Source organism: Ostrea edulis, chromosome 6, assembly GCF_947568905.1.
Source record: "Ostrea edulis chromosome 6, xbOstEdul1.1, whole genome shotgun sequence".
NCBI lineage: Eukaryota > Metazoa > Mollusca > Bivalvia > Ostreida > Ostreidae > Ostrea > Ostrea edulis.
The window spans coordinates 90,433,284-90,447,519 of record NC_079169.1 but is presented as its reverse complement, the minus strand read 5'-3'; the positions used below and the strand labels follow the sequence as shown (position 1 = coordinate 90,447,519).

The window sequence follows — 14,236 nt, the reverse complement described above, 5'->3', positions numbered from 1 at the left end:
TACTATTATGTATTTTTCAAAACAAATTCATTTCTTAAATAACAACTATTTTAATAAACTTTCCGTGTTTTAGTTTTCCAACTGTTGCATGCAGTTTAAACAATAATTGTTAATTAGAACATTGTGTTTTGTAACACATTTTTACTTGATTGATACCTGTAATCCAAACAAGATTCGAGATGTTCTAGTTTGTCACTTTAATATAAATATAACGTAATCCTATTCATTTAAGTCGCCAAAAAGAAAAAAGATAAAAAAAAAAAAAAAAAAAAAAAAAAAAAAAAATAGCCCTGGAAACTTCCTTTCATTATATATACACTGTAAATTTTGTGGTATTTCAAAAGCAATCGTTCAGACTTTTTGAGGATTCTATAAGATCTAGGGATTTTGGACTGATTCTCGTGTGGGAATTCAGCTCGGCTTTAAAGTTGCATCGGGTACTGATATTGTATAGCTGTTTTTCGTTTCATAATTGTAAATAAATTCTTTAATTTTGTTTTTTAATTTGTGATTGATTCCTGCTGAGTTTATTTAGTGTTTATTGTGACCATAACAATTGAAATTTGTATCAATGGGGAATATTTAAATTCCTATCAAGTTTAATACATGTACTAGGCATCTTTACAGGCATAATTCTAGCAAGTTGATATATTCAATTGGTCACTCATCCGAAAAATATAGGTCACATTGCGGCATCGGAAATTTGATGAGGCTTACTGCACAGGTGTCTACAAACTGCTACCATTTTATCCCAGACATAAAATCCTAAACCCTAAATCAGAAAGAAATCCAATGACAAGCATCCCACAGGAATGAAGTTTTCCTTAATGCGAAAAAAACAACAACCGTCCAGCATTTCGTAAAAATTCTTTCGAAAAGATACAAAAAATCGTAAAGGAATTCATTGAAAGGATTAAGAATACCAAAGGAATTTATTTAAAGAATTAAGAACCCAACTGGAATTTTAGAAATTCATCCCTGATACTAAATATGAATTTGAAAATTATATTATACATCTAGGAGATATGCCCAAATCATATGTAAAATGCATTTATTGATACCTGTTAAAATGAACGAGGAATGTCAATAAGAAGGTGTGACAAGTAGAATGGCGGAGAGGACAGTAGAATATCCGAGCTTTCTTAAAATGCAAAACTCATGATAGAATCCAGGAACCTATTCTAGTTGTCCATTGACCAAAAGCGTGATCTACATGTAAATATACTGATATAAAGATCAAGTGCTGGAAATACGCAAGGACGGATTCTCAATGACATCATAGCAATGAGCTAAACTACAATCCCTCAAAACAGACCGGGAAAATTTCATCTATCAATGGTGACGGATTATCATTACATAAAATTTATTATATTAGGTGATGTAGCCTTTTCATTTTCATACATGACCTTAATACTAATAATAACAGATAAATAAAGAATTTCTTCAATGAAATTTGACCTTTGAATTTCATTACAGGAACTTGTCAAATAAATATTCATTCTTACAAGGTCGTAGAATTCCGCACGAATTTAGCAGCGTTAATGAATAGAAATCAAAGGAGCACTGAATCTGAAGTTTGTCTTAACTTTATTCAAAGATTTCTTCAAAACATGTTTCATAAATAAATACTTTTTTTTTTCAAAGTACAGAGAATAAAGAGTTAAATGTGTATAAGTGGGAATGTGATGGATAAATTTTACTGAGACATTGAACATAACTGTCATCAGCCGTAAACACAGAATAATAACAAATTTTACATATACATAAAATTTACATAGTTATCGCTCTGAAGATGGGAGGGTGTTATCAGCATTCACATTCCTTCCCATCAAGTCGGAGGGTCAGGGTAGGGGGGCTAATTCTTCTCCTCCAGTGTCTGCAAAGCCGTCTAAACATGACCTCCACTACGCTTGGTTTTCTCATTATGTATGATGTATTGATGATAATTCATAATTATAATGCATCATCGTTGATTGACTGTAATCATTACACAGGGACTTATTTATATTTTTCTTGCACTCTATAGGTTTGTTTCTTCAAGAAAGGACAGTGTGTATAATGTTTTCTTGACGTTTTCTCTGACTTGGCACAACCGTCAATGAATATATGTCTTGATAATCATATCCAAGGAAATTGTACATATTATTGGCCGAATTCTTAATTCAGAGAGAGAGATTGGGAAAGGGAGATTGAGAGAGAGATTTTAGAGAGAGAAAGAGAAAAATTGATACATACATTATTGTATACTGCTTTAAACAGAGGACAAAGTGCAAATTAATTCAGTAACAACGAAAACACACAAATGACAAAGGTACACGTATACGCATTATTTACGATTGATTAATTTGTAAAATCCACACTATGCCGCTTGAAAAACAAAGTTAAAAGTAGATAAATGGAACATTAATAGAATGTTGATTGCTGCTTTTCGCCCATTCGATTTTTTTTAAAAAACTTTTTTCACCAGCTGCAAGTGAAATGCCACAAATTTTGACTAAAGTATGACGTTTAGGGCTGTAGCAGTGAAGGTTCTTCATTTGCCTACGTCTGCGTGCCAAGGGACCTCAGTTTTGAAGGTGTCACCCACAGGACCTGCGACTTCACGTGGTGTGCACGTGGTGTGATGGAGCAGTTACCACCAATGCTTACGTCTCTGATTTGACTCAAACTTCCGATTACGACCACCTTAAACACTGAGTGACCACAATCAGTCAGTAATAGATTATAAAATAATAGATTTATGCACTGCAACCGGTCAATAATGGATATATTATTATTATGACTTTATGAAAGTAAATATTGTACATAGAATAATCAGAGATCTTCCGAAAGTCATAAATAGATTGGCAACTAAACACAATTTATAGTTCGTTTCTTGCATTGGATTTATTTTAGCTACTCCATTCAAGATTAACTCCTCCTGATAAATAAAGCGGTAAATAATATTTTATTTACGAACAAGTAGACATTTTATGTGTAGATGATAAATACGGAGAAAACCCATGGAAAAGATTATTTATAATGGGCTTCGTACTGTGATTTTGTATAGAATGTTGGCGTGGGGTGTGTGTGTGGTAGGAAGCCAGGAGACCCGGGGAAAACTCACGTACCCTCCCACAGAATCAGAAATATTTTATTAAAATGTCACATACCAATACAATACCAACATACAATTCATTTATATATATAAAACAATGCTCCAATATTAAAAGCATTGGTATCCAGCCATATTGACTTATGGGACACTATGACTGAAGTACATATCATAATACAACTGTCATGTAAAAGATATACATAAATAAATTGATCAACTACGTCATAAACATATAATGATAAAGAGACAAACCAAGAAACTACGTGGAATGTTTACATTGTTTCGGACGATAAAACATATTATATACTGTCTTTGCTAAAAATGGTTGGACAGATACATCATTCATTAAGAAAACAAACTTGTCGGCGTTATTAAGAGACATAAAAGTATCACTAATCTCTTGACCCTTTTGAAATAAAAAGTATCTGGAATCAGAATAAAATTCACATTACATTAAAAAATGTATTTCATCTTCTATACAGCTATTTTTACAGTAACAATCACTGCCAATAACGGAGATCGAACATTATGAGAAGCGCGAACGCTACCACTGCACCTCCCCACGAGGATACCCTGGTATGTGGCAATACGATTGTATTGATTGATTGATTGTATATTGTTTAACGTCTCTCTCGAGAATATTTCACTCATATGGAGACGTCACCATTACCGGTGAAGGGCTGCAAAATTTAGGCCTATGTTCGGCGCTTACGGCCTTGAGCAGGGAGGCATCTTTAGCATGCCACACCTGCTGTGACACGGGACCTCGAGCTTTGCGGTCTCATCCGAAGGATCGACCCATTTAGTCGCCTCTTACGACAAGTAAGTTGTCCTGAGGACCTATTCTAACCCGGATCTCCACGGGACTGTGACAATACGAAAAGTAATAAAATGAACAAAAAGAATTAAATGGGTTTGTTATACAAAGGAATATTTCTGAAAGAGGTATAGCGCACTTGGTATGCAATTTCGCCTACATAAATACCTTTTTCTTGAATATCATTTTTTACTAATATTCTGCTATACAATGTCAGTTTATACTTGTGTTTACCCAAATTACTTAATAAAGATATCGATATGTTGATAGTATATTTATTTGACAGGCATAAACATCACCGTGATTATATAGAGTATATAGTAGATGTAACGTAATGGGCATAAAAAATTGCAAACTGTTGCAAAAGGCCACCTTAAACCAGAAATAAAACACTGAAGTTGTTTTACCTGCTTATGACTGTATATAAGTCCGTTTGAGGACATTTGGTTTAAGGTGGCCCTCTTGTTGAAAATGGATAAAATATGAAAAAATCGTTCTCAAAATTTACCTTGAGATTTAGCAGCCTGTCAAAAGTTCAACCTTTAAACTTACAAGCCTGGGTGGCCTAGTGGTTTAGGTGCTCGGTAATCTTACACTTAAACTATACATTCCCCGAGTTCAAGTCCAACAATATTTTTCCAATCTATTTTTTTTTTTTTTTTTTTTTGGTTTGCTTTTCATGTTTTGGGGTCGTTTTCTTGAGGGGGGGGGGTTAAATGTGATACATATATTATAACAAATATTAGTCATTTTCATCATAACTTCTAATATTTGCAAGTTACGACTTAAAGAAAGGGAATTTATTTCGAGATCATTGTAGTTCCGCTTGTTTACACTAACATGTTCCTGTGTGCACAGGAATTTCAAACCGTAATGTGGCTGACGAAAAGCTAAACAAATACTACAAGAAAAAGGACACAGATGCACAGCATGTAATAAGTAAAAATAAGTCAAGGGAGGAGAAGAACTGTTATACAGTTTGACTTCTCAAAAAAAAAAAGAAGAAGAAAAAAAAATTCATGTACCAACTGTCATATGATATTTAGGCAAAGAATTATTAACCAAAGGCAAATGAACTGATGACATCTATTAAAGGCGCTGCAGTCATGTCAGAACAGTGAGTTAAGTAATGCCATATGTAAAAGGGTTGTTGTGTAATATGAATGCACAGGTCTATGAAAATATTGTACTGTTCATCATTCCAAATAGGGAAATGGTTTATTAAGTAAAGAACGACTCATATAAATGTCAGTAATGCTAAACTGCGGCAGTTATTTATCTTGGTTAACGAAACATCAAAAACGTTGGCCTTATATTTAAATATAACACGCCAGTCTATTATTGGAAACCGGTGTTTTCCATTTAGATTTCTGAGTCGGCCGTATCGTCAGCAAATGCGCTATACCTCTTTATCAGCATATATTGAAGTAATAGAAAGTGTTCAGGCCCCAAGACCATAAACTGAAAATAAACGTAAGTCTAAATCTCGAATCCAACTAACCTTTAAAATAACTCTCATAGACAAAAAAAAAATTCAGTATAGGTTTGTATTTGATTCTTTCATAAACTAGCAGTTTTTTTAAACATCAATGTTAGATAAATCTTCCGATATGAGAGATCAAAACTTTGACTTCAGTCTATTCTATTCTATTCTATTCTATTCTCGGCTTATGGCCTTGAGGCCAGAACATTGCCCAGTCATGCTAAGTATTTGAAAATAGAAGCAACTTCAGAATTTCACATTGCATCGTTGTAAAGCTGCTATATCCTCGCAACAGTCTTCTCAGAGGGGCCGTGGCTCTCTCATTCAATCCACACGCAACATTCTGTTTAGTGGTATAGTGCCTGGGCTCAGCTAAAAGTCGACCAAAAATGATAGGATTTTTTTTTCTGAATTCATTTCTGCATTTCATGGGATGTGTACGGAATTTCGGGGTGAACTTTGATAGTAATGTAGATTGATTATGTATGAATGTATTAGAATACAGAGTAGAATTTTATATCAATTGGTTTATTGTTTTTACATCGGTGAACTTGGGTACCCTACAGGGGCGGATCCAGGAATTGCGGTTACGGGGGCGCCACCTTATGAGGCAGGGGGTCTGGGGGCGAAGCCTTGGTGGGGGCTCAGGGGGCGAAGCCCCCGAAAGCTCCTGGATTTTACAGATTTTATAGGGCTTGAAATATATCTCCTATTTAGTCTTTTGTACTATTTTCTATCATTTTTTATGAAGTGAAATTAATAAAATGACGCAAATTTTAAGGGTTTTTGGAAAAAATTAAGTTCTCCCAATGAAGAAATTCAAGAAATCAATAGATTTTGTCATTTATTTCTCCGGGAGTGGAAGAAATTATTGCTTCTTACATTGTTTAGTACATTTTTCTAAACAAGATACCACGATTTACCTTAAGTTTGAAAATTTTAGGGCCACTGCCCTATATAGAGTTCTATACTTTTACGGAAATTCGAACCCAAGCGATAGAATCGCCTGTGATTCAATCTACAAAAATCATTTCCATAATTTAGAAACAGGCAGTAGTGTTCACATGCTTATCATTCGTGTTTAAATTCTTGGAGCGGTTTTTGGTAAGGTAATTTTAAAACTGTATATAATATGGATGTCACAGATAAACTATGGCCAATCTTAAATAATTTTCACATTCAAAACTGTTACTAATCAGACTCGCTCAGTAGCGATTATTTCCTGTCCAGCAAGGGGTTTGACAGGGTGATGGTCTGTCTACATTGTATTATCTTGTTTAAGTTGATTAAAATTTAGAGAAACAGGTGCACTCAGTGTTACCCTGAGTTTCCCCCTCAACTTTCAGACGATTTTCTGTGTATACGATCGACATCAACTTCAATACTAGGTAATGGTGGTTTGTATTTAATGCAGTTATTCTCATATCAATAAAGGGGGATAACCTGGTGTTCCTTGTTTCATCTCTTATAATTACAGATATCCATAATAAATATAAACTGTCGAATGGAATTACCACAATATGTTCCAAGGGCAAGAACTCATACTTTGCTTTTCTACATTATCTAACCCATTAGCCAAGTCGCTTCTTCACAGGATCACTTAGTCTGTGGCTGCGGATTGTTAAATAAGCTTGACAGTCTGTAAAACATCCCAACAAGGATTTGTAAAAGAATATTTCAAGTGCAACGTATTCTGTTTTTAAAGAGACGGGGAATTAATTCCAGTGTATGGTCCATTTCATGAGTACATGTATGATCTATGGAATCTCACAGAATTGATATTCGTGTTTAACGGATCAGAAATCCCTGGCTTGCGAAGTTGTGGAGGAACTTTTCTGACCTCTGTAAATGATTACTTCTCGGTCTGTACCTGTGATGAATCACTCGATAGTAAATTAACTGTTAATTACAATTTTAAAAAAAATGTTATACCAGGAGACATATGCACGATCCATCAAATTATTTAATTGCTGCATTATACAACTTCCAATACAAATTAACCTATCTTCTGGTGTATCAAACTTCTTTACAGAAATGTTTCATACAGTCACGTGATTTTTCAGAAAGCTGTCAAAATTTTAGATAGAGTTTGTGGTTATTTGTCCACTGTCCGCGTTAGACAGACAGCTACTGAATTTAAAGTGAAAACGGTTTATTTGAATTCAATGAGGTCGTGATCCGCAGGTGGAACTGGTTACACAGGCATGCTGGAGCTCACGAGTGACTAAGTCATCAACGGAAGTTTTTCTTATGGGCGTTTCATCCTAGTTTTGCTGGTATGTTTGGGCGGTTGATCACTATTTTCTTCTGGTTGAGAATGTTTGAACACATGTAAAAAGGGAGATCAAATTAGATGATATCATTCCTTGATCGCTTTATTCGAATACCCGGCGAATTCAACAAATTTGAATGTTTATACATTCAGAGCTAGGGGCGTTGTAAGAGCTTAAAATGTGTGCATGAAATCTTAAAACAATGATTTATTAAGTATTGCTTTATCTCCGCTGAATGGTCTTTCAAAACATGATCATCAATAGGAAGAACTCGGTAGGTAACTGTTTTAAAAAATTCCAAATCCCATTATAATTATTGAACAGATGTACACTCAGGTACATGTATCTAGGTAAGCTACATGTATAGACTGTACATACTAGTTCCATCTAATTACGTGAAAAACACCAGGTAATTGATAACCAAAGATACCGATAAATATCTTGGGCTGTAAACAGATTCATAGTCAGTGCACTGTATTTTGAGGCATATTATGTCCCTTTATTTCATTTGACAGCCTGAGACTGATTTCACATGAAAGAATAGATAGGAATAAAACTAATCACGTGACTGAAACATCAAATAAAATGCTCCCTATCCTAGTAGTGTATTTTCATTCGTTACGTCATGAAGCTGCCACGCCATAGCTTTATTCGCTCGGTATATCACACGAACCAAACTCTTCCATGCATACAGGCATTGTGGGATAGGGAAATCCCGTGAACTACTTTTCATAAGGACGGCGATGGTGTCATCAGAAAGAAATGACATCAGCTGAAAAATGATACTGTTTTCCATAGCCAGTTGGTAGATGGCACAGGATGTATCTTGTCCCTACGAGGCACGACGTGCAGCGACTTGTTCTGACTTTAATTCAACAGTGATTCTCCATCTCTGTTTCGCACGTGTTATGTCCGAATCCATGTTTATTTCTTGAAGTAAAAGTATTAAAGCTATCCCAGGCTCCTGCTCCCACCTCTGGTGTGTCCAGGGGTCCGTGTTTGCCCAACTATCTATTTTGTATTGCTTATAGGAGTTATGAGATTGATCACTTTTCGTTATCTTCACCTTTCATACAACAATTACTTCAATATTTTTTATTGACCTTTTCTTTCTTTTTTCTATATGCTCCAATTTCTGACTTTGCAAATTCAATTCATTTAAGAAAATCTATACTTTCTAATAAATGAAACATCTGAAGATAAGTGCGCACTTATTGCGCTATGTAATAAGGCCGCGTTGTAATCGCGGACGTACATTTTCATTGTACATTATCCCAAACCTGTATATGTTATGCGGTATCTGGTAGTGTCTGTGCGTGTGGAGACGCAAAGGACCATGCATGGGTAGTATGATTTGTGATGTCAATGATAAGGTTTGCAAACCCGGGTAAATTAGAATATCTCCGAAAATCCTCCTTCGAATTCCATGAAACATTAAGATTATAATTCATATGTCTAGTTCATTTGAAGATGTCGATAAGCATTATATGTACCATTTAAGTATATATAATTATAATCCAGAGGAGGAAGTGCACAAAGTTCAAAATCGCCTAGATCTGGTTCAATATTGAGTGTTTGGCGTCCCTTCAACAGACTTTCACTCCTATTGAGACTTACGTAACCAGTGGTAGGTGAAGTTTACACCTATGCTCCGGGCCGTAACAGTGAGGGTTATTTAACGCTTAGACAATGCTTGTTGTGACAAGGGACCTCCGTTTTTAAGCTCTCATCCAGAAGACCCGCGAATGTCACTCCTAAATGCCGAGCGTTTAGCGAAGGAGCAATCACTACCTATGTTAACGTCGTAGGTTTGACGCCGCAATGGCACGCACAGGACTCGAACCTTCAGGCCACAAAGCGAAAACTCTGACCACTGAGCTATACCTCAACAGGTAGTTCAACATTGAGGTTGGTTTGAGTACTTTATATTAATTGACATGCCATTTAAAGTACACATACAGAAGATATTCTATTTAATGTCCTATGAAAGAAAATCATTAACACATTTTTTTTCTTCCATAAAATTCATCATTGACAAAAATAATTTTAATTGAGGGCATCATATACTGAAATTTCACCAATGTATGGGGGGAAAACATCGACGAATGTTTCCCCATGCTACAGTCCTTTCCATCAGTGACAGTTAATTTCAAAGAGGTATAACAAAACTTGTACATATTCAATCTGATTGTTTTCATTTCAGTGTTGGTGATACATGTATATAAGGAGGCTCAGATATACTTAGTTTAATCATTGTATATCGAAAGGTTTGTAGTTTTGATCTTCATTAATTTTATGTTTTAGTGAGGACTGTCAAACAACCCCAAGTAGGAGAGCACAGCTTCTCGACATTCCTTTCTGTGTTAAATATGGCAGGCATTAATATCTATCAACGTGTAGGAAGTATACCCCCTCCTCAGTGTGAATTTTTACTCCCGAGATAATAAACTTTATCATATCACGAATTTCTAAACATAATAAAATGTTTCAGTAAGCTGCAGTTGTGATCTCATTTCATGTTTATTCAATGGCTGATGAATTCATGCTTCTTAGAAGACCAAGATGAAAGACACAAAAATGGTGAATATCATAAACAGAGGAATAGAACTACGGGAACTTCCGTCTGACGGGCCTCTGGAGCCACCAGTGTCGTAGTCTGACTTGTCTTTATCGTTACACAATTCATTGTTGGAAAGGCATTCTGTTAAACACGTGTGCCAGTATATATCGGAAGAACAACAATTTCTGCCACAATCCAATGAAGTTTGCTCTCCACATCCTCGGGTTATAGAACGAATTTCTAATGTATCTGGTATTTAAGAAAAAAAAAAAAAAAAAGTCATACGTTATATGTACAATAAGATCAAATTAAGAAGAGAAAAGTAGATATAAATAACACTTTTTAAGTACATGTACCATAATTATAGTTGTTATGAAAACCGTTTTATATGCATGCATTACTTAATATTTCTACTGCTAGTGATCGACATCGAGGTCGCATCGCTCACCTAAGAAACATTGCATTTTTCATGTAAAACAATGAATTTTTATTTCCAAAAAATTTCTATTATAGTCCTAACCTACATGTAGTCCTGGGGATAATGGTGTGAAGAATCACGAATCTGCGTACACTACGAGCAGGAGGTTTGCATATTGTACAGTTCTGACTCTTGAGAAGATGTTCTAACAATGTCCTTTTATATTCCTATGTTAAACTTAAACCGATGGATAATGGTGCGGGCAAACACTTTATGGACATCTTTGGAAATTAAGTTAACATACATTATATAATAACATTATATAATACCCTTATGGTGGTTTCTGACATTTTTGAAGAAAAAAAACTTCACTAGTATACTGTATTTTGTTGTCAAACTTAAACCCCTTTCTGTGGTAACACTATGACCCACGGAGTCGTAGTGTGGAGACACTCTGAACTGCACGAGTATGTGGTTGCATATTACTTGAGGAGATTTTTGAAACACCCCCACCTTATTTCCTAGCTATCTTCCCCAAGAATTGGACGTAATGATTCATTTTGACAAACTTTAATTTCTCTCTCCTTAAGATATATTGTGCTAAGATTGCCTGACATCGGCTTTGTAGATCGGGAGAAATAGAAAATGGGAAAGGTTTACAGACAGACGGACGAAGGCTAAAACTTGTTCAGATAAGTTACCAACTAACTTTTGCAATAGATGTGTCTCATGTTGGACCTATGAAATTCATATATATATGAGTCTTGTCTCATGTTGGACCTATGAAATTCATATATATATGAGTCTTGTCTCATGTTGGACCTATGAAATTCATATATATATGAGTCTTGTTTACAGTTTTCATCTTCAAAAGAGAGACTGATGAAACTTTAAATTATCGTGTTTCTGACCTTTGTGGTACAACACTTTTGTGAAGCACCAGCTATCGTCTGGACACTGTACAGTATTGGCGGTAGTGACGTTGGCCGGGTCGATCACGCATTCATAATCACGTTTAATTTCGTTCTCGTGGTATGAGCAGCTGTAACATGTGAGTCCTTGAACGACAGAAACTGGAAATATAAGAAACAAGGTAACATATCCAACCAGAATTAGCCAACTGTCATTGGTAAAAAAAAAAAACAACCGTCAGGTTCTCTTCCTCTTCGGAGACAAAAGTATCAATAACACTAAAGAAGATATTATTTAAGCGTTTTACACATAAACACTATATACTAAGTTTGGCCCTGCCCTGGGGTCAGAACCCCTACCCTGGGGATCGTGAAATTTACAATTTTGGTAGAGGCCTTCTTGTTCTACATCACTATGCAATTAGTTTTTCTTACATGTGTGCGGGTCTTGAGAAGATTGGTCAATTTTAATCAGTTTTGCCCCGCCCCTAAGGCCCCAGGGGTGCATGAATCCTGAAATTTATAATTTATGTCCCCTTTGTTCCAAAGAGGCTTCATATTAAATTTGAAAAGAATTGGAATGATAGCTATCAAAAAGAAGTTTAAAATATCTATTGTTCACACATTTAATAACTGAACATTTTGGCCCCGCCCCGATACCAAAACTCCTACCCCTGGGATCATCAAATTTACAATTTTGGTAAAGGACTACCTGTTCTTTCTAAATATATATTTACTTTCAATTTAGTATCAATAGCACTAAAGAAGATGTTATTTAAGTGTTTTACACATAAACACTATATACCAAGTTTGGTCCCACACTAGGGTCAGAACCCCTATCCCGGGGATCATGAAATTTACCATTTTGGTAGAGGTCTTCCTGCTCTACAGAAAAATGGTCAATTTGAGCAGTTTGTGCCCCACCCCAGGGCCCCAAGGGTGCTGGAGTCCTAAAATTGACTATGTCCCAGAGATGCTTCATACCAAATTTGAAAAGAATTGGACTAGTAGTTATCAAGAAGAAGTTAAAAATGTTCAATCGCTAACGCACGACGTACGTCGCACGACGTCGGGCAACCAATTGCAAAAACCCGGATCGAACTACATTGCAACAAACAGTTATAGATTCGTTGTCCAGGATCAAGCAATGTCATTTTGAAAAGAAATATAAGAGAATAGATTTAGTGAATGTCAATATTACACGATATATTAGTACGAACTTCGCCTAGGTAGCACTCTATAAACCCTGAGTCAGGCCGGAGAATGTTGGTAAAGAACCCCAATCTCACCATGCACACAGTTTGATTATTCGATGTTCTGGAATTGAGAAGAGAAGTTTAAAACAAATAAATGTATTCTATCTGTTAGTCATAGAACATTAACACCTGACCCAGGAGTAAAAAATTCACGTCTGAAAAGAAGATTAGTAAATACTGCATCATATTTAGGATTTTTCGTCGCAGCTCCTCAACCTCCACGTGGCCCTAAATTAATGACTTTTGTCATTATCTACTAGATGCTTTAAATACCACAATTTAGCTTTGTATAGTGTCTGAGAAGTTAAATTATTCAAATGTTGGATGGCTTCAGACAAAAACCGATAGTAAAATGTTTCATGAAACATGAAAAAAAGTAAAATAAAGGTACCGTTTTGATAAAATCCACTCTGTAAATTTCATCCTATACGGAAACGTTCTACGCAGGTCGTGGTATTCTTCATAATCACATGATCATGAACGCTTTTAAATATAAAATGTACGATTGTTGCATCAGCTTATTTGTTATCATGTCAGCTCTGTTGTCGTATAATAATCCTTCTCTTCAGTATAACTTGTTTTGTTTCGATTCGGAGTAAGTGACTTTAAAAAAAAAAAAGAGGGTGGATGTTCATGTATGTAAACAATACGCATTTCTATAGATAAATAACTCGCGCTCTATTTAATCTTAACGTTTCACCTAGTGAATGATGATGGACGGATTAACAATATTATACTTACAAACTGAAAGAGAAAATAAACCTCCAATCACGGCTCGATAGTCCATGTTCAGTTTCATATATACCTGATAAGTCAGATAACCAATGATTTACAACAAAACTGTTTGATTATGATGTAAACAAGCATTTCCTGCTCGGGGCGGAACACGACAATGTAAGGCGGTATTACTATTTTGACAAATACAGGGAGATTCTTGGAATGTGTTGTAAAATTTGTGTTATTCAGTCAAGTGGAACGCGCGATATACAGTCCAATCAGTCGGTGGAGGCCGTTCAGGGGACACGGACTGTCAACGAAACAGGTGCCTTTAGTTGTGGGTTTAAAATCTGAATACGAAATATAAAACTCTACACAAAGAGCATAATGCATTGCTAATTTCAGACCGAATTGCGATTAAGAAGTTGATTTTGTTTTCATTTTAAGTTGGAAATATTCTTTTCAAAATCCACTTTAACCCCTTGTTTTCGCTTATCAAGCAGCGGGATTAGAAAAGTTTGCAGGAACGTGTATGATTCAGCGTAGAGCAAACATCACGCAGGTTAAAGTCAGTTCTCTTTTGTACTGGCGCTACACTGGGAGAAATCATGTGAATAATTAATTGATTTGGTGAAGTTACCATGATTAAAATAAGTCCAATACTGGCCATGTTTATTTTAAAATATATCAATTTCTGTATCATTTTG

The 14,236-nt window shown here is 35.5% G+C and overlaps 1 protein-coding gene across 1 annotated transcript; it reads right to left on the bottom strand.

Annotated features, from left to right (window-relative positions):
* Positions 1 to 10,168: 10,168 nt before the first annotated feature.
* On the bottom strand, positions 10,169 to 13,793 carry LOC125683685 (uncharacterized). The gene is made up of 3 exons (XM_048925123.2): positions 13,554 to 13,793; positions 11,557 to 11,718; positions 10,169 to 10,476 (listed from the first exon to the last, which is right to left on the bottom strand). The coding sequence occupies exons 1-3, from the start codon at positions 13,609 to 13,611 to the stop codon at positions 10,217 to 10,219; spliced, it is 480 nt and encodes a 159-aa protein (XP_048781080.2). The 5' UTR covers positions 13,612 to 13,793; the 3' UTR covers positions 10,169 to 10,216.
* Between the last annotated feature and the right edge of the window lie 443 nt (positions 13,794 to 14,236).

Excerpts from the sequence above, each read along its gene's own strand:
- LOC125683685 (XM_048925123.2), bottom strand. The coding sequence starts at position 13,611 with ATGAAACTGAACATGGACTATCGAGCCGTGATTGGAGGTTTATTTTCT. Across the intron at positions 11,719-13,553 it reads TTTATTTTCTCTTTCAGTTT|TTTCTGTCGTTCAAGGACTC; the intron begins GTAAGTATAATA and ends TTATATTTCCAG. Across the intron at positions 10,477-11,556 it reads AAAAGTGTTGTACCACAAAG|ATACATTAGAAATTCGTTCT; the intron begins GTCAGAAACACG and ends CTTAAATACCAG.